A 21796-nucleotide genomic window follows, 5' to 3' on the forward strand; every position below is an offset into this window, starting at 1 on the left:
TTCTGCAGTTCACAAACACTTTCAGGCCTTGTCCCTACCTCAGCCTGTGAAAGGAGAGCAGCATAAAAATCGATTTAAAAAAAAAAAAAAAGTTTTTTTTTTAATCAGATTTTTTTTTATTGATCAGTTTTTATTTATTTTTATGAAATTTATTTTGATAAAATGCTTTTGGAGTAAAAATCTAACTAAAGATAGTTTTCTATTTAATAATTCATAATTTAGTTTATCCAGCATGGAGCTTAGTTATCTACCTTGAGGCTCTGCATTGTGCAATATTTACATTTTTTGGTAAACTCATTCAATGAATCCAAGCTCTGCAAGCTGAGATAACGTGCACTGCATTTATACATTCACACAATTTCACAGTAACCATGAGAAAAAAACATGAAATAAAAGAATTGGAGCAGTTCTCCAGCTATGTGTGATTAACATAATATCAGTTCTGATATCGCTCTTTTACTAACCTGACAGCTTATTATGCTAAAAGGAAACTTTCATTTGGTTGGCAAATATTAAAGATTCTAACTACCAGCAAGAATGAGTCGGATTCCTTACATTTAAAAAGCACCTGCCATTTTTGTTCCATCATGGCAGCGCTTGTTAGCGGGCATCCACTCACCTGCTGCCGCCACGTCCCTCACCTTGTGTCACTGCCGCATCACCAGCTGTCCCAATAAAGTGAATGAGACTGTCGGCGAGTCAACAGTGGGTCACAGGAGGAGCCACTGCGGGACAGAGATGGCAGTTGCTCTTTAAATATTATGATTTAAATCGAGCCTTTTCATTAGTGATTTAAATCAAATCCACCCTGATGGAGAGTGAAAGTAGAATCCGTAAACAAATTAGATCATTTATATTTTTCTCTCCTCCTGTCAGCATGTACTAACTACAGCACAACAAATTGGCTCCTTGTGCTGCTCCTCCCACGCCCACTCTGAGTGCAGCTGTATAGGGAAAAGAAGGAGAGGAAGGAGCAGGAAGAAGGAGGGGAAGTAGGAGGGAAAGAGGAAGGGAAAGATGAAGAAGGAGAAGGAGATGAAGAAGGAAGAAGGAGGAAGAGGGAAGAAGAAGGAGGAAGAGGGAAGAAGAAGGAGGAAGAGGGAAGAAGAAGGAGGAAGAGGGAAGAAGAAGGAGGAAGAGGGAAGAAGAAGGAGGAAGAGGGAAGAAGAAGGAGGAAGAGGGAAGAAGAAGGAAGAAGGAGGAAAAAGAAGGAAGAAGGAGGAAAAAGAAGGAAGGGAAAGAAGGAAGAAAGAGAAAGACAGAAAGAAAGAAGAAGGAGAAGGAGGAAAGAAGAAGGAGAAGGAAAAAAGGAGAAGGAAGAAAGAAAAAGAAGGAGAAGGAAGAAAGAAAAAGAAGGAGAAGAAAGAAAGAAAAAGAAGGAGAAGAAAGAAAGAAAAAGAAGGAGAAGGAAGAAAGAAGAAGGAGAAGAAAGAAAGAAAAAGAAGGAGAAGGAAGAAAGAAGAAGGAGAAGGAAGAAAGAAGAAGGAGAAGGAAGAAAGAAGAAGGAGAAGGAAGAAAGAAGAAGGAGAAGGAAGAAAGAAGAAGGAGAAGGAAGAAAGAAGAAGGAGAAGGAAGAAAGAAGGAGAAGAAAGAAGAAGGAGAAGGAAGAAAGAAGGAGAAGGAAGAAGAAGGAGAAGGAAGCAGGAAGGAAGGAGAAGGAAGCAGGAAGGAAGGAGAAGGAAGCAGGAAGGAAGGAGAAGGAAGAAAGAAGGAGAAGGAAGGAAGAAAGAAGGAGAAGGAAGGAAGAAAGAAGAAGAAAGAAGAAGAAGAAAGAAGAAAGAAGAAGAAAGAAGAAGAAGAAAGAAGAAGAAGAAAGAAGAAAGAAAGAAAGAAAGAAGAGAAAGAAAGAAGAGAAAGAAAGAAGGAAGAAGAAATTACAGTATCTCACAGAAGTGAGTACACCCCTCACAATTTTGTAAATATTTTATTATATCTTTTCATGTGACAACACTGAAGAAATGACACTTTGCTACAATGTAAAGTAGTGAGTGTACAGCTTGTATAACAGTGTAAATTTGCTGTCCACTCAAAATAACTTAACACACAGCCATTAATGTCTAAACCAATGGCAACAAAAGTGAATGTACACCTAAGTGAAAATGTCCAAATTGGGCCCAATTAGCCATTTTCCCTCCCGGATGTCATGTGACTCGTTAGTGTTACAAGGTCTCGGGTGTGAATGGGGAGCAGGTGTATTAAATTTGGTGTTATCGCTCTCACTCTCTCATACTGGTCACTGGAAGTTCAACATGGCACCTCATGGCAAAGAACTTCGGAGGATCTGAAAAAAAGAATTGTTGCTTTACATAAAGATGGCCTAGCCTATAAGAAGATTGCCAAGACCCTGAAACTGAGCTGCAGCACGGTGGCCAAGACCATACAGCGGTTTAATAGGACAGGTTCCATTCAGAACAGGCCTCGCCATGGTCGACCAAAGAAGTTGAGTGCATGTGCTCAGCATCATATCCAGAGGTTGTCTTTGGGAAATAGACCTATGAGTGCTGCCAGCATTGCTGCAGAGACTGAAGGGGTGGGGGGTCAGCCTGTCAGTGCTCAGACCATAGGCCACACACTGCATCAAATTGGTCTGCATGGCCGTCGTCCCAGAAGGAAGCCTCTTCTAAAGATGATGCACAAGAAAGCCCGCAAACAGTTTGCTGAAGACAAGCAGACTAAGGACATGGATTACTGTAACCATGTCCTGTAGTCTGATGAGACCAAGATACATTTATTTGGTTCAGATGGTGTCAAGCGTGTGTGGTGGCCACCAGGTGAGGAGTAGAAAGACAAGTGTGTCTTGCATACAGTCAAGCATGGTGGTGGGAGTGTCATGGTCTGGGGCTGCATGAGTGCTGCTGGCACAGGGGAGCTACAGTTCATTCAGCAGGATGAGCACTGCCAGAGCCCTACAAAATGACCTCCAGCAAGCAACTGGTGTGAAGGTCTCTGACCAAACAATCTGAAACAGACTTCATGAGGGTGGCCTGAGGGCCCGACATCCTCTAGTGGGCCCTGTTTTCACTGTCCGGCACTATAGAGCTTGACTGTTATTTGCCATTGAACACCAGACTTGGCAGGTCCGCCACTGGTGCCCTCTGCTTTTCATAGATGAGAGCAAGTTCACCCTGAGCACATGTGACAGACGTGAAAGGGTCTGGAGATGCCTTGTAGAACGTTGCCTGTAACAACGTTTAGCATGAAGGTTTTGGTGGTGGGTCAGTGATGGTCTGGTGAGGCATATCCATGAAATGACTCAAGGACCTCGACTGGCAGTCAGGGTGCCATTGTCTAGCCTTTCAGTATCAGGATGAAATCCTTGGACCCATTGACAGACACTGCACTGGTGCAGTGGGTCCTGGGTCCCTCCTGCAGCACAACAATGCCCGGCCTCATGTGGCGAGAGTATGCAAGCAGTTATTGGAGGATGAAGGAATTGATACCACTGAATGGCCCCCACACTCGTCTGACCTAAATCCAATAGAACACCTCTGGGATAACCTGTTTCGGTCCACCCAACGCCACAAGGTTGCACCTCAGACTGTCCAGGAGCTCAGTGATGCCCTGGTCCAGATCTGGGAGGAAACACCTCAGGACACCATCCGCCATCTCATTAGGAGCATGCCCTGACATAGTCAGGCATGCATACAAGCATGTAGGGGCCATACAAACTGAGTACCATTTTGCAATGAAATTTCAGCAAAATGGACTACCCTGCTGAACCATTTTTTTCACTTTGATTTTTGGGGTGTCTTAGAATTCGGTCCTCTGTAGGTTGAGAATTTTAAATTTCCATCAAACGATGGGGCACCTTACGTTCCTAACATATTACCCAGTCGATATCAGTATAGATATCCAGCATATTTTTCCCCATTGAGATTTGATGTGATTTCAAAGTGTTCCTATAATTTTTTTTGTAGCAGTGTACTTACCTGCTCTGTGCAATCGTACTGAAAAGAGACCCTTATCTTCCTTTAGGAGTCCCCCAATGGTGCACCTGACCCCTCTTCGGCAAGTGGCCCTATAGGAAGCCGCTTCCACTGGGAGCACTCATGTGGGCTCGCTCTCAAGCCACCTTATCTGCATCCACTGACACAGACAGGGTGGCTTGGGCCCCGCCATCTAGACACAGAATTTGACTGACAGCAGAAGCAGTCAATGGCTCCCACCGATATCAATCTCTGCAGTGAGGTGGGACAGACCCAGGAGAGTCGCTGCTCTCATGCACACTGCTGGATTGGGATCAGGTAAGTGTAAGGGGGGTGAGAAGGGGCGTGCAGCACAGAAGGTTTTTTTGCCTTAATGCGTAGAATGCATTAAGGTAACAAAAACCCATTTGAACTACTTTGTGTCCTTTATATCTTCATGGAGGTCAGTTTTAAAACGAAAAAGAAAAAGTAATCAATGTTCATATGGGCAAAAATTAAATCAGCTACAGATTTAATTTTTAAACACACATTAGAAAAGGGATTTTATAATATTTTTTCCAGGGTCACATTTTTCATTTCTTCGACTATCTAAAATGTAAAAAATTATAGTAAAATGTCAGTGTTACCTCCCAGAAGCTGTCGCTTGACACTTCTACTCCGACTGAATCATCATAGTTTCCAGACATGATGTCCGAAGAGGGAACGCAGAGCTAAGCGAGACCAAAATCGTCCTACGTCTTGTCTACTAGACAGTCAATGCCTAAAACAAAGCACACACAGTATGCTTTAAGTACAAATCCATAAAATACACAGACAAGGTTATTTCAGTGTACATAAAGGGCATCAAAAGCTTACACTGCATAAAATAATTGTTGTAAGAATTTCCTAAAATGACTGTCACAAGATTCTGCCAAAAAAATAATTAACAGCTGGCAATGCAAATATCTATGCAATATTCAAAATAAGTATTTTTATTTACCTGTAAAATCCTTTTCTTGGAGTACAGTACAGAACACCAGCTTCTTTAATTGCTGATCATTGGTTGTATGCTGCCACCTTCAGGTGAGGATAATAGCAAACAAAGTTGTTGGGACAGCCCATAAAACCCCTCCCTGCTCCCAGCTATTGTCAATTTTTTTTTAGCAACCAAAGAAAAAAAAGCCAGGAAAGAGGAGAGGGTGGCTTGTGTACAATAAACCAAGAATAGGAATTTACAGGCAACTCAAAAAAAAAAAAAAAGTATTTCCTAATAGTCCATTACAGGGCACAGGCTCCTTTAAAACATAACCATGGGGAATTCCCAAACAATACAATTGAGAGGAGGACAATATACCAAAAGAATCTAACAAGCCCAAAACATGAGAACCAGGTTCTCAACTCTAAGAAACAGATGCCTAGTGGTAAATCATTAATTTACTGAATGAGTCAAGTGAGCCTTACACAAGGAAAGGAGGATTCCTAGAAGTCAAGGCATAAGCCTTTGTGATCACCTGCCTAATCAATCTATAGATGGTGGAACGGGATGCAGTACAGTCCTTCTGAGAATCTGCCAGCAGAACAAACAGAGAATCCGAGGAACAGAGATCATTTTTGAGCAGGACAAAAAGGCGGCAGGATGATGTCCTAATTAAGGTGGAAGGAGACAAATGAGGCTTAGTGCCTCAAAACTATATTACCTGAATGAAGAACATACAGTGCCTTGAAAAAGTATTCATACCCCTTGAAATTTTCAAACTTTTTTCATGTTACAACCAAAAACGTAAATGTATTTGATTGCAATTTCATGTGATAGACCAACACAAAATGGCACATAATTGTGAAGTGGAAGGAAAATGATAAATGGTTTTAAAACTTTTTTTACATGTAAATAACTGAAAAGTGTGGCGTGCATTTGTATTCAGCCCCCTTTACTTTGATACCCCAAACTAAAATCTAGTAGAACCAATTGCCTTCAGAAGTCACCTAATTACTAAATAGAGTTCGCCTGTGTGTAATTTAATCTCAGTATAAACAGCTGTTCTACAAATCCCTCACATCTTTATTAGAGAGCATTAGTGAACAAACAGCATCATGAAGGCCAAGGAACACACCAGACAGGTCAGGGATAAAGTCATGGAGAGGTTTAAAGCAGGGTTAGGTTATAAAAAAAATCCCAAGTTTTGAACATCTCGCAGAGCCCTGTTCAATCCATTATCCAAAAATGGAAAAAGTATGGCACAACTGCAAAACTACCACGACATGGCTGACCACTTAAACTGATGGGCTGGGCAAGGAGAGCATTATGCAGAGAAGCAGCCAAGAAGCCCATGGTAACTCTGGAAAAGCTGCAGAGATCCACAGCTCAGGTGGGAGAATCTGTCCACAGGACAACTATTAGTCGTGCACTCCACAAATCTGGCTTTTATGGAAGAGTGGCAAGAAGAAAGTGATTCTTGAAAGAAAGCCATGAGAAGTATTGTTTGCAGATTGCAAGAAGCCATGTGGGGGGGACAGCAAACATGTGAAAGAAGGTGCTCTGGTCAGATGAGACCAAAACTGAACTTTTTGGCCTAAAAGCAAATCACTGTGTTTGGCGGAAAACACTGCACATCATCCCATAGGTGAAACATGGTGGTGGCAGCATCATATTGTGGGGATGCTTTACTTCAGCAAAGACAGGGAAGCTGGTCAAAGTTGATGGGAAGATGGATGGAGCCAAATATAGGGCAATCCTAGAAGAAAACCTGTTAGAGTCTGCAAAAGACTTGACTGTTGCGGAGGTTCACCTTCCAGCAGGACAACGACCCTAAACATACAGACAGAGCTACAATGGAATGGTTAAGATTAAAGCATATTTAATGTTAATTCATTTGTTAGGTCTGGACTTGTACTTGACCATGCTAAATCCAATTGAGAATGTGTGGCAATACTTGAAAATTGCTGTTCACAGATGCTCTCCATTCAATCTGATAGAGCTTGAGCTATTTTGCAAATTAGAATGGGCACAAATTTCACATTCTAGATGTGCAAAGCTGGTAGAGACATACCCAAAAAGAGTTGCAACTGTAATTGCAGCCAAAAGGTAGTTCTACAAAGTATTGACACAAGGAGCTGAATACAAATGCACGCCAGATAGTGATTTGTAAAACATTTTTGAAAACCATTTATCATTTTTCTTCCACTTCACAACTACGTGCCACTTTGTGTTGGTCTATCACATAAAATCCCAATAAAATACATTTACTTTTTTGGTTGTAACATGACAAAATGTGGAAAATTTCAAGGGGGTATGAATACTTTTTCACGGCACTGTAGAAGGGTTCTTTATAGGATATGGCTGCCAGTTCTGATACCCATCTCTTCAAAGTGATTTCCACAAGAAAAACCACCTTACATATAAAAGGTGGCCAAGGAATGTCGCAAATAGGTCCACAGGGATGCTTTTGAAATGCTGAAAGGACCAAACGAAGATCCCAAGGCGATACAGGTGTACTAAACGGGGAATAATTTGAGCCACCACCTGAACAAAGACCGTTATAGGCCAGCAGTCTCTATAAGAGAATGGCCAAGGCAGAGATTTGACCCTTCATGATGCTCAAGGCCAAATATTGCTCAAGACCAAAAAGGAGGAAGGACAGGGTACATCTTACCCTCAGAGTATCATCTATGGTGAAACTTGTGTCTCGAACCATGTCCTTGAGAAAACTCTTTGAAATGGAGACCTATTCTCCCCCCCCCCCCCCCCCCCCCCCCATCCAGGCACTGGCTGACTGAAAAGGTCTGCCTGCCAAAACTTTAAGGGTTTCTTTTAGCTTGAAAGAGAAGGCAAAAACCCAGCCTTCAGAGGGGGAAAAAAAAAAAAAAAAATGTTCTCAGACTCTGGGGATTCACCTTCCACTTCCTCATATTTCCCCGCTCCTCATTAAGAAGCAATGCTGCCACAATGGACAAGTTGGACATAGATTCAGCAGGGACTAACGACTGGCAGATTATATTTATCTACACAGATTATATTTGGGGAGGAGTTGGCCCTGGTCAAACTAAGCAGACCCCTAGTCCAGTGGTTCTTAACCTTGTTGGAGGTACTGAACCCCACCAGTTTCATATGCGCATTCACCGAACCCTTCTTAATTGGAAAAATAAAATATGATTTTTAAAATTCAAAACATAGGTATATATTTAGGTATATATTTATACATAGGTGCACAAAATGAACAAAACCGTTAAGAACAAAGAACAAAACCATTAAAACATGATTTTCACACAAAAACAAAAACATAATAATGAATATTTACTGCACGAATCATATGAGTCGGGTGTGGGTCTTCACCTCCGCCGAACCCGCGAGACTGACTCCCCGAACCCCTGGGCTTCGATCGAACCCAGGTTAAGAACCACTGCCCTAGTCCATACACATACCCCATTATGGTTTAATCACCAATTATATGAACTGCTGCAAATTCCAGACACTGTATTCTGTGGGCATCCAACAGAATTCTCTATTTATACCAGTTGTTTCATACCCGGGGTTAAAAACTTTTGCTGAATTGAAATCTGCATTGTCCTTACCAAATCATATGCTATTTCATTATATACAATTGCAGCATGCTTTGAAGGCTCAATTTTCAGACCTACCCCTCCCATGGCTTCCCTACCCCTATTAGATATAATCATGAGCTCAGACCCTACCAAATTGATCTCCGCTATATACACAATACTTTGCTAACACCATCTGGCACAAAACTAGCCCAACGAGTTAAAAACAGATGTTACGGCACCTGGGGGACATTGCGTGTGATAATTGGGAAGAGATACTCGATAATTACAATCGTGTCTCCCCCAAGGTTTTTGATCGCTTAACTCAGCTGTATATAGTACACAGGGCATACATGACCCATGTCCGTATATCCCTTTACAAGCCAACTCACAGCCCACTATGCATGTCTCATAAGGGTACATTCTAACATCTCCTCTGGTCCTGTCCTGTTGTGCAAACCTACTGGACTCAGATTGTCCACTTTCTACATGACCATATGGGATCCCCTGACACTGGACCCAAAAGCATGTTTATTGGGTTCTCTTTCCAGATCTGGACAAGTCACGAACCACATTTCTTCATGAAACATTTTCAGCTCGTAAGGTCATTGCTTATGTCTGGATGCAGACAACCCCCCCCCCCCCCCTTCTCCCCACGTTAGACTCCTGGAAACGTGAGGTGGACCTCTCCTTCCCCTACAAGAAACTTATTTACCTATATAGAGGCTGTCCAGCTAAGTACAATAAAGTATAGGATAGATGGCTTGAAATACCAGATACAAGAGGTTGAGTATTTGCCCCCTTTTTAATGAAAGGGATTGTATTGTACTGGTTAATCCTGTTTTTTTCTGACTAAAGAAGTTTTGAAGTGAAAAATGGAGGAGTCAGGAAGTACCCAAGGAGACAGAGGGAGGCTGGATGTGGGGAGCTTGTACAGTGACTATCTAGAAACCGAAATCCTATTGCCACAGTGCTGTTTATGCAGTCGGGAGAAGGGGGGGGGGGTTATGTGGGCTGTCCTAACAACTTTGTGTACCACTGGTTTACCATGGTCAAGATTTAAAGGAGCCAGTGTACTCTACAATTGTGAACAATTTTTAGTATTTGAGGGAAAAAAAAAAAGTTATAAATTAATGAGAAAGTGGACATTTACAGCTATAAAATCCGTGTGCTGTTCAAATCTAACGCATTTCAGTAGAGCCTCAGAGTATAAAGGGACATTTGGCAGACTGCTCTGATCCTTACCAAATGCTTCCAAAAGATCAGGGCTCCAGGGAGGGGGCAGCACAGTGTAGCAAACCCATATTTGTACAGTGTTTGGACTGTAGATACCTATGCATTTCATTGCTTTGTCTCAGCAGGTACCTGCCAAGTGGGCCTAATACTTCTAAATGACTTACCACAGACAGTTGTGACAAGAAGCAAATTTATTTAGAATTCATAAGCCACTCAGTCTAGAAACCACCAGACAAACCTGCACGGAGGTAAAATGTGAGCTACCTCTACATCAGAAGATGGTAGTTTCTTGGATGTAAAGCAATTAATTTTTTCAGTATTCTGTGTCCATCCTGAACCAGAACAAATATGCAGGTAAGGGGTTTTGTCTTCATTAGATGCGCTAGTGTTAGCAAATCAAGTATTTATGGCAAAGACAGCACGGAAACTAGCTTATGTATATGTAAAGCGCTCATATATCTTGTCCATTCACATCAGTCTCTGCCCTCTAAGAGCCTACAATCTAAAGTCCCTAAATCACATTCATATACACTATATTGCCAAAAGTATTGGGACACCCCTCCAAATCATTGGATTCAGATGTGCCAATCACCTCCATGGCCACAGGTGTATAAAATCAAGCAACTAGGCATGCAGACTGCTTCTACAAACATTTGTGAAAGAATGGGTCGCTCTCAGGAGCTCAGTGAATTCGAGTGTGGTACAGTGATAGGTTGTCACCTGTGCAACAATGTCATCCATGAAAATTCCTTGCTACTAAATATTCCACAGTCAACTGTTAGGGGTATTATAACAAAGTGGAAGCAACTGGGAACAGCAGCAACTCAGCCACGAAGTGGTAGGCAACATAAAATGACAGAGCGGGGTCAGCACATGCTGAAGCTTTCTGCAGAGTCAATAGCTAAAGACCTCCAAACTTTGTGTGGCCTTCAGATTAGCACAACAGTGCTTAGAGAGATTCATGGAATGGCTTTCCATGGCCAAGCAGATGCATCCAAGCCTTATATCACCAAGTGCAATGCAAAGTGCCGGATGCTGTGGTACAAAGCACACCGCCACTGGACTCTAGAGCAGTGGCGCTATGTCCTCTGGAGTGACAATTCGCACTTCTCTGTTTGGCAATCCAATGGATGTGCCTGGGTTTGGCAGTTGCCAGGAGAACAGTACTTGCCTGACTGCATTGTGCAAAGTGTAAGGTTTGGGGGAGGGGGGGATTATGGTGTGGGGTTGTTTTTCTGGGGTTGGGCTTGGCCCCTTAGTACCAGTAAAGGGAACTCTTAAGGTGTCAGCGTACCAAGACATTTTGGACAATTTCATGCTACCAAATTTGTGGGAACAGTTTGGGGATGGCCCCTTCCTGTTCTTACATGACTGCGCACCAGTGCTCATAGCAAGGTCCACTAAGACATGGATGAGCGAGTTTGAGGTGGAGGAACTTGGCTGGCCTGCACAGAGTCCTGACCTCAACCTGATAGAACACCTTTGGGATGAATTAGAGCGGAGACTGCGAGCCAGGCCTTCTCATCCATCATCAGTGCCTGGCCTCACAAATGAGCTTCTGGAAGAATGGTCAAAACACTCCCATACTGCAAAGTGAAAAAAACAAGAAGCGCACCAACCTTGCACATTACCTCGGAGCTCCGAGGAAGAAGGTACGTCCTTCAAAACGCGTCAGCTGTACTGAGTGTCTACCCCCATGATGGGATTCGCACTGGCCTCTTGTTTCTGAAGTCCCTTGGAGGACTTACATGCCTGTTTTTATTCGCTGTTTGTGAGTACCATTCCTTTACTAATAAATTTTGGTTACTGAGGTAATGCGCAAGGTTGGTGCGCTTCTTATTTTTTTCACTTTGCAGTATTGTTCGGGCTTCCCCAGCCTGGTTTTGGAGCTGCACGACCTTCTATGCTCTGGTGGTCGTTTCGTTTGGGTTTGATTTCACCTACTCACCTCCGGCCTGGGTCCTGGAGCGCAGGAGGAATCGTATTTTGTAAACACTCCCATAGACACACTCCTAAACCTTGTGGACAGTCTTCCCAGAAGAGTTGAAGTGGTATAGCTACAAAAGGGTAAGCCGAGTCAATATTGAACCCCAAGACTGGGATGCCATTAAAGTTGTGCATGTAATAGCAGGCATCGCAATACTTTTGGCAATATAGTGTATATAAACATACTAGGGCAATAAACCTACCAGTATGTCTTTGGAGTGCTGGAGGAAACCAGGGTTGTTGGGATTAGAACTGATGACCCTAATGCTGCTACTAGACAGAAGTGCTAACCCCTTTCCCATTGCCAAGCTGCTTCTGGGGCAGCATAGTGGCTGTCTCCATATTTTTTTCAGTAGAGATGTCCTTTATTGTGGAGCTGATAATAGGTCCCCAACTTTACCTGTTCTTTTCCAAGCCAAGTTTAAAGATTACCTTCAGGCAGAAAAATTTTATTCAAATAAATTCCTCAATATCCAGAGTACATGTGCACCACATGTCTTTGCAAATCCATATAATACCTTGTAAAAGTAATGGACACATTAACACTGTGTGGAACATAACTTGAGCATAGAGAAGAGCTGGGGGCCCAGCAAGCCCACCCTCTATAAGCTGTTTGCAGAAAACTAGGAGGGGGCGGAGACCAGACCAGTCACCTTGTACAAGGAAAGAGAGTAGTGGTGCATTTAGGCAATATTTGCTCATCTTGGAGTTCAGCTTTAAAGTATAAATTGTTTTATTTCCATTGGTTACAGAAGGGAAGGGTTAGAGCATTTATTAAGATTTTGCCATCTTTACCCACTACTAGATAGATTCACCCTGTGTGTCCTGATGAGCACTGATAGCACGACTGAAAGTGAGAGAAAATCAGCTAGAATAGGACGTGAGGGAATCCTTCCAATAGGAACACTCGTTTCAGTGACAACTGTCTAAGAGGGGATTTCCCCTCACTTTGTAGAGATTTCATACAAGGCAGAAATTGAAAGTAATTCTCCCCAATGAGGCACAAATGGCAAAACATGGCAGGGATTTTAATTAACCTTGATTCTACCAACAAAAAATAAAGGGTTTTCACACTAGATAAAATATATCTCAAGGCACATTTACTATCTGGATCCTAGAACATACATTTTGTCATGCTATGAACAGTCAAACAGCACCTGTAAAAGTGGGTTAAAAATGCTTAAGGCATCTAAAGTTTGTAAGGGGTTTGCATTGCTTCTGAACATTTCCAGTTGAAGCCAAGGTGCCTACTAGCATTAGATAAATGGCATTTAGTTAGGGATTACATCTACTTTAACTGTTGTGATGGTAAAGTGTTTGTAAGGGCGGAAGGCTTTTTACCTTCAAGATTCTATGCAAAACTTTGTGTGCAGCAGCTCTCCCAGCCCCCTCAATACTTACCTGAGCCTCATCGCGATCCAGCGATGTGAATAAGAATCAGCTGCCCTGGGGCTCTGCCTCCTCATTGGCTGAGAACACAACTCCTGCTGTTGTCAATCACACCCAGCCAGCCAATGAGGAGAGAGGGAGGGGCCAAGGGGCTCAGTGTTTGAATGGACACACAGAACAGCGGGTGCCCCCATAGCAAGCTGCTTGCTGTTCGGGCACCAGACAGACAAGAGCCAGGAGAGCCTACGGGGGACCCAAGAATAGAATCCAGGCTGCTCTGTGCAAAACCATTGCACAGAGTAGGTAAGTATAGACATGTTTATTTAAAAAAAAAAAAAAATTAACCCATTAGAATCACTTTAAGTTTCCTAAAGCACAGTGTATGATAAACTGCATTTTTTCCTAATAAAAACAGACATAAGACAATCATGCTTGGAAGAAGAACTGAGCAGCTAGGTGGAATTTCTTTAGACCATGTTCTCTCAGGCAGTAGAAGTCAACTTGTTTTACTCCTTACACATGCAGATTCAGACTACCACTTGTGCAATTACTAGTTGAAGGTTTCTGATGTTTAGCTTCAAAGCTTACACTTGCAATCTGTAACATCAAGTACAAATCCACTGTGGGCCTGTGCCAAGTGTAGTAATGATTGCTACCCACGCCAGTGTTTAACCATTTCAATACAGGGCACTTTTACCCCCTTCTCGCCCAGGCCATTTTTCAGGTTTCAGCGCTCTCACACTTTGAATGACAATTGCGCGGTCATACAACATTGTACCCAAACTGAAATTTTATCATTTTCCTCACACAACTAGAGCTTTCTTTTGGTGGTATTTAATCACCACTGGGATTTTTATTTTTTGCCAAATTACCAAAAAAAGACCAAAAAAAAACATGTTTTTCTTTGTTTCTGTTATAAAAGTTTGCAAATAAATAATTGTTCTTCATAAATTTAGGCCGAGATGTATTCTACTATATGTCTTTGGTGAAAATAACACAAAATTAGGATTTATTATTTAGTTTGTAGGAAAGTTATAGAGTTCACAAACTATGGGATATATCTGAATATTGATCAATCCTGAAGTACTGACAGCCAATCTAATTTCTTGCGGTCCAAGAATGTCAGAATAGTACAGATATCCCCCACTTTCTGCAAAGTAGACAGTCCGACGTACTTCATAAGAGGCATGGCAAGTTTTTTGAAGTTGTATTTTTTTGTCATGATTTTTCGGAAAATTAAAAACAATTATTTTCACAATTTTTTTTTTTTTTTTTTTTACATACTGTCACCAGTGCAGTACAGTGTCATCATACAACTGGCATGGCGGTGATCAGGGACACTGACTGGTGACAGTATGAAAAAAAATATATAATTTTTTTTTTAATTTTTTTGTTTAATTAATAAATTTTTAATTTATTACATTTTTTTTTTAAGATTTGTTTTTCATATTTCACTATGACCAAGTAGTACAATTTTACCATAGTAACATTGTACTACTTTGGGGAAGTGATCAGTATGCTTTTTGTTTTTTTGTTTTTTTTACACAATTTGCTTATAGTAAAGAATTACTTTGCTATAAGCAAGCATTTACCTGAATGACCAATTCATTCAGAGTTTTTTTTTGTGCTTAGCTGTGATTTGGCCAAGGCTAATCACATGACACAGCTGGGCTGTGATTGGCCCAGCTTGTACATGTGATCGCTGTGACCATTCACAGCTAGACACACTAGTATACAATGGATGGCATGAATGAAGCCATACATTCTTTACAACTGTCATGTGACCTGCTGTGATTACTCAGATCTGTCTTCGGCCGTGTCTGAGGTACACGGCCGGTGACAGATCGCAGCTGCGTGGCTCTGCAGGCGCGCAAACTGCGCATGCCCAGGACGACGCCATGTGGCGTCCACCCAGAATGCTGAGGGATTTTGCCGGCCGCCAAATGGCCACTGGCCAGGCGGCAAAAGGTTAAACAACTATAACACATCAAAATGAGAAAAAAAAAAAAAAAGAACCTACAACATTTTCTATGATACGGAATACAGCTCTGTGATCTGGCAATGAATGTATGTTTACAGCCATGTAAATAGCCAATTTGTGAACAGTCCAAAAGTCCCCCCCTACAGAGCACATCAATTGGTTTCTAGGCAGGAAAATCTCCTTCACAATGACAACAAACTTTCATTAGAATCCCCAAACTTTATTTCTATGGTGTCAATGGGAGACTAGTAATAATTATGTTTAGGGGAAAATTAGGTATGTTCCTAACCTTTGGGGCCCATTAACATATTTGCATTGTCTTAACGCACATTAAATGCCTTTGTGGGATGAGCTGCCATTCATTCTTAAATAGCACCCTAAGGCACCTTGCAGATGGACATGTGCTGGGGTGCCAGAAATGCTGCATGCACCTTTCCTGGCGTGCTCTGGTGTGTTGGGCAGCCTACTCAAGTGAATGGGCAGCCTTGATGCAACATATGTGCAAAAAAAGTGTTAAACCACAATGCATGGTTCATTTTTAACCACTTTTAAATTAAAAATCCCAAACCAAAAAACACAAGTCTGGATTTTGCGTTAACAAAAGACAGGAACCATTTACCAGCCTAACGATGTCTTTTTTCAGACACTTCCAATTATTGGATGCCTACTGTCTCCCAATTATGCATCTGTATTGTCACCCTGTCACATGCACCACTGATGGAAACTACTAGAGGCAATGCTGACATGCATCCCATGGAGAGATAGCCCATTGTTGTCACTAGGCGATAGCTGGTCCAAAAGAGAATGATGTGCAGCCAAAGCTGGAGCAAAAACATATAGACAGAAAGGGGTTTATTTACTAACGCTAGAGAGTGCAAAATCAGCCTCACTTCTGCATAAAAACCAATCAGCTTCTAACCTCAGCTTGTTTAATTAAGCTTTGGCAATAAAACCTGGAAGTTGATTGGTTTCTATGTTGAAGTGAGCCCGATTCTGCACTCTTCAGCTTTAGTAAATAAACACCAAAGTGAATAAAAAAGGCTGAAAGAGATCAGCAACAACAAAAAGCAAATGGGGAGGAAAAAAACTGTATATGAAAAAATGTGAAAGCATCTTGTTAAATTGGTGCTCTAGCAAACAAAGGATCAATATAGATGGGCAAATGAAGCTTGCTTTTAGCTTCACTGAACTTGCATCTGACGCACTTTGAGGAAATCATTCACTATCCATTGACAGGTGTATATGACCTAAAGCAGATCTCCTTTATGACCTGCATTTGCCCACTTCAAGCTGCTTTTACATTCCCCATTGACTTGTTGGTGGAATTTATGTTCAAGTCAGAACAGTTTCTACAAACACAGACCATTAATATTGTCCAGTTAAGGTTTAGATTAGGGGTGGTCAATTTACTTGATAGAGGGGATCTCAAGTGCAGCCCCTGACATCACAAAGGGGGGAGCACACATTTTCAGTGAATGTAATGCTACAGAAAGTGGTCAGAGACTCCAGACATGCAACAAGAGTTGACCATAGACTGAAGACATACTACAGGAGATGGTCAGAGACTATGTGAATTGTTATGGTTTTTCTGGTATAAAATCATTAGGATTAGGATATTTTTGGAGATCCAGCTTTATCCTGTCAGCATGTTTACAAGTCTCAAAGCTAAGGAGACCTTGAGGAGTGAGTATCTGTTAAGACAAAGAAGTCTAGCTGAACCACAAACAACCAAAACACTCATCTTTTAAAAGACAATGAGTTAGATTTACTAGTCAAATAACATCTGGAAAGGGACAAAACTAGCTGCATTGAAATGACATCAGACATTTGGACATTGATATTCTCCTGTTGAACGAGGCAATAAAATTAAACTTCCTTAAACCAAATTAACAATGGGTAATTCTGTTTTCCAAATAAGCCCAAGACTTGTTTATTGTACATGTCCTGTCTCCATGTTTGCCACAAAAACCAGGAACAACCATTTTTGCTGCTCAGGTAATCTCTGCTAACAAACTATTGTGACACTAGGAGAATAATTGACAGCTTGAAGGTCTGCTGGTAATGTCTGCTCAGGAGAATACAAGAGGGTTAAGTGGAAGGGACATGACCTTATGCCTTTATGAACTAAATGAAAATAATTCGGAACAGAAACCCATTGGGCTTTCTTTAAAAAATATATACAGTGTTGATTAATTTCAGTTTACTTCCTGTAGTAGTATTTTAGGTTAAGGATTGTATTACAATCAAATCATTTTAACATACATGCATATGTGTTTTCATAATACTTAAAATAAGTAATAAGTGTGCGTTCAAAATCTGTATGATTCAGAAGTGATATTGGAAAATGGAGATGTGATATTATGCCAACATCCCTAAAGGAATAATATTAACACTTAAAAATTGATCTCTGATAAATCACACAAACATCACATATATAAAATGATAGGACACATTACCATCACAAATATGGTGAACCTTGCTATCTGCTAGTCTAGTCCAATGTTGTGTATTCGGAGACAGTGGTCATAGTACCTTCTGAAAAATAAATATCTCAAATCATCCTAATTTCCCAGGCTTAAACCTGTATTGATACAAATTACTATTGTAATTACGTAGTTTTAAATTAACTGTGTCTATGTCTTGCGATAAATTAGATATATATATGTGATTGTTAGTGACTTGACAATGAATAAATTGTTATTTATTGTTACAAAGCCCTTACCTAATTAATAATTTTATTGTGCTGCAAAATCTCTACATGGAGTAATCTGATTCAGGGAATTAATTTAGTGTGGTTATATTTATTCATTTCTATTTTATGTTAATTTAGCACACAAGAAGGCTAGAAGGCACTGTTATTATTATACAGGATTTGTATAACGCCAACAGTTTGCTCAACGCTTTACAATATGAGGGAGAGAATACAGCAACAATTCAGTTCAATACAAGAGGGTTAGGAGGGCCCTGCTCTTTGGAGCTTACAATCTAGGAGAGAGGGGTTAGTGGTACAAAAGTTAATAACTGTGGAGGATGGACTGGTAGGAAGAGTAGAAGAGTTGTATATTGATTAAGTAATCAATACTGCTGACTTAATCGTGTAAACATCCTGACAGCATGCTACAAGCGATGGTCTGTGACAGCAGACACACTACAGGAGATGGCCAGAGGATGCAGAAACGTGGCAGAAGAAACTATGTGAATACTACAAGAGATGGTCATAGACTGCAAAAATACTATAGGAGATGCTCAGGGACTATAGGCATGCTACAAGAGATGACCATAGATTGCAGACATACTACAGAAGATGGGCAAAGAATATGGCCATGCTGCAGAAGATGATCACAGACTGCAGGCACGCTACAGGAAATGGTCAGAGACTTTGGGAATGCTATAGACGATGGTCAGAGAGCTCAGACTACTATAGGCATTAATGGAGACTGGGGAGGCATGCTTCAGATGACACATTACATGAGACTGCTAGAGATCACTGCTATTCTAGCCCCTTTACAAATCAATGCTCCCCAACAACTCCCTTAAAACTACCTGTACTTTTAGGAATAACCTACAAAAAAGATTGACAGCACAGAAGGTAAAAAAAAAAAAAAAAAAGAAATGTCAAATAAATATACCAATCCATTTAACTAAAAAGGTCAATCTACTAGCCTAGCTCAACTGTGGGTATACGGTTCTGTATATTGAGGTTTTCTATTGCTTGAACTGGGCGGACTTTGTCTTTTTTCAACCTGACCATGTAGCTGCATAAAGCTGTCTATAGAATACTTTAACTCCACTGGTTTGAGTCAGCGCCAAATCTGCATGCAGCCAAAATAGCAGGGCAAAAAACGGCGGCAAATGTCAAAAGTGTGGCTTATTGAAAAGCAAGTTTTTCTACCCAGGTCTGGGCTTAAGAAAACTAAAGTAGAGAAAAGAAAAAAATATTTGGGAGAACAAATGGTACTGTAGAGAAAGAATTCAGGTCACCTTGCTCACCTATAACCAGCACACACAATGTGAAATGACAAGAGAGAACACTGCGACTCTGCAGAACAAACCAGTCCCCAGGATACCTCCGAACACAAATCAAAAGGCACACTTATCATTGCCATTTCATTCCAAAAAGCAGTGGAAGAATGGTTGATTCTCAAACTCGTCACCAACATGGGCATTTTAAATCAAGACTATGATTAAACACAGAGGATGAACTTTAGTTTATTTCCACTTCTGCAGCTAAATTGGGCTATTACCTTCGTCACATTTGTTACAAGCCTCAATTCACAAAGAAGAACTTAAAAAGCAATATTTTAAAAAGTGGCAGCTTACTTTTTTTTTTTTTTTTTAGATCTTCATTATCAACTCTAAACAGATTTGAAGACTGTCTGTCCTAACAAATGGTTAAAGGTTGTTAGGGGATGGGCTTCTTGCAGTGTATGTGAATGAGGACAGATTTGGTACAGACTCATTCCAACATTGTTCAAAAAAATCTTGCAGTTAGGCATGACTCCTCCACCTAAGAAACATCTAAAAGGTCAGAACTATTTTAAAAAAAATTAAAAATGGGTACACAGTGTGTTTTTTTAAATATGACTGCAAAAGTGACAATACGGTTTAAAAACCCGCAAAACAATTAGATCCTGACACAAAAAGGTGGTTAAAACTGCATGCAAATTATCTGTAAGGCCTCATGCACACTAGACATCTTTGACACTGCTCTTAAATGCTTCTGCCATTTATTTTTGGCCTCTAAACAGCCCTGTGTGTTCGCCTATGTGTCCACATGCTGGGGTATTTAGAGGTAGAACCCCCCCCCCCTAAAAAACCCAAAACACTGCCAGTGAGTTCAGGAGCAGTGGCGTTTTGGCAGAAAATTGCTTGATGCTTTTAGCTTGAGAGTTCATTTCAATAGCCAGAATATATTATTCTGGCTAATAAAATGAATTAATGCCCAAGCGCTTGACGCGCCTTACCACATTACATGTGTTTACAAGCATCAAGCGTTTTTTTCTGCCAAAACACCACTGCCAGAAGGAAAGGCATCTAGGAGAGACTGCAAAATCATCCAGTGTGCATGAGGCCTAAAATTGAAGCAAGGCTTTTCCTCCTACCAATTGGACCTTTTATGTGATAGGCAGCATCTGTCCAACAGGGAGGCTGGTGGGGCAAGATCGAGCTCAAAAGTGTAAATGTAATCCTCTGTACCTACTGATCATTCTGACATGATGTTATAAATGACTGTCACCTCTTTTGTGTTTTCATCATGCACAGTGGCTAAGTAGTTAGCACGTCCGCCGAGCAGCACTAGGGTCATCGGTTCAAATCCTAACCATGACACTACCTGCCTAGAGTTTGCATGTTCTCCCTGTGCCTGCATGGGTTTCCTCTGAGTGCTCCGGTTTCCTCCCACAATCCAAAGACATGTAAATTGGCCATAATATGTGTATGTACGAATGTGCCTTAGGGACCTTATATTGTACTCTCCTTGGGGGGCAGGGACTGATTTGAATGTACAATAGATATGCGAAGCGCTGCATTAATTAATTGTACTATAAAAGTACCTGTAATAAATAAAAAACTATACTCCGTTTGAATAGAAAAAGGAAAATTGAACTTTGGCGAATTTGGCATACCCAGTGAGTGAGAAGAGAGAGAGGCTGAGTATTGGAAGAGTAGATACTGCTAATAACTTAAAGGATTATGCAAAACTTGCCCTCCATATCAGAACAGTAAAGGGGCATTAAAGAAAAACAATAAATAAAGCAGAAAGTGATTCAACTTGCACCCAACTTTACTAAAACAGAAATATCAGTTTTGGGTGCAACAGCCCTTCAAGCATTTACTTTGTAAAGTTATGATACAATCACAAATCAGATAAACTGCAATTAGCTCCAAAACCTACAATTACTCATAGGAGGGGTACTAAGTGCATGGCTGATTCTTGGTTACACCAAATTATCATCAAGTATGACCTGCAGAGCAATGAGTAATACTATTTACGGTCATGTCACAGGTTTGAAGCAACCTAACAAACTCATCAACGTTGGCCTCACAAAATGTTTTTTCACACAATGCACACTTCTAAAATAACGAGATCTGAAATTTGATGGATGGATGGATGCCCTTCCCTCCACAAACAAGACTCTTCTGTAATGAAATTGTGCTTCTAACAGTGTGCATTAGAAGATGCAGAAAGTAAACAGAGCTTGCCTCATTCCTGGCTGAAAGTCTGTTATCTAGCTCTTTCCGTCCCAATCTGACTGTCCCTGGCCCACTCCTTTCAATTACTGGACATTGGTTCTTTCAGTAATGGTGGTTCAGCATCACATGTATAAAGCACATACCACAGCTTCCAGTTTTCAGGAAGCTATGTAGAGCACCCTGACCACCTCTCCAAACAGCCATGATCTGCCTGCATTGCATGGAGAAGCACAGAGACATCACTGGGTCTAAAACAATGCATGTAATGAAAACAATGGCTTATTTAACTGCTTTCCCACCACCCTACAGTAGAACTACTGCTATAGAGTGGAAAGGTTGCGCAAAATCACATATATTTATATGTGTGATATGCATTTCCGGGTAGGAGGAGCACGTGCTGCTATACCCGCGCTGCCACTGGTGGCTAGGGATGTCAATCACCTGGTCCCGGCTGGAGATTCCCTGCCAGTACCCGGCGATCATCAGGCAAAGCTGACAGGGGAGAGACCTGTGTGTAAACAACACAGGTCTCCCTCCCTTCAAGGACATGCTGCTGTGTATTTCTCTGTGC

At 41.2% G+C, this 21796-nt stretch overlaps 1 protein-coding gene across 5 annotated transcripts in view; it reads right to left on the bottom strand.

Moving 5' to 3' along the window:
- PACSIN2 (protein kinase C and casein kinase substrate in neurons 2) overlaps nucleotides 1–21796 on the bottom strand; it is a 196145-nt gene that overhangs the window by 59417 nt on the left and 114932 nt on the right. For 4 of the 5 annotated variants that reach the window (XM_089689509.1, XM_089689510.1, XM_089689508.1 and 1 more), the window contains exon 2: nucleotides 4553–4686. The exons of the other annotated variant lie outside the window; for it this stretch is intronic. In XM_089689509.1, the coding sequence (XP_089545635.1) occupies nucleotides 4553–4612 (60 nt within the window). In that variant the 5' untranslated portion in view covers nucleotides 4613–4686. The remainder of the gene's footprint in view (nucleotides 1–4552; nucleotides 4687–21796) is intronic. 5 annotated transcript variants of the gene reach the window in all.

Source organism: Staurois parvus, unplaced genomic scaffold (genome assembly GCF_062004578.1).
Source record: "Staurois parvus isolate SC_StPar_1 unplaced genomic scaffold, SC_StPar_1.0 ptg000479l, whole genome shotgun sequence".
Lineage (NCBI taxonomy): Eukaryota > Metazoa > Chordata > Amphibia > Anura > Ranidae > Staurois > Staurois parvus.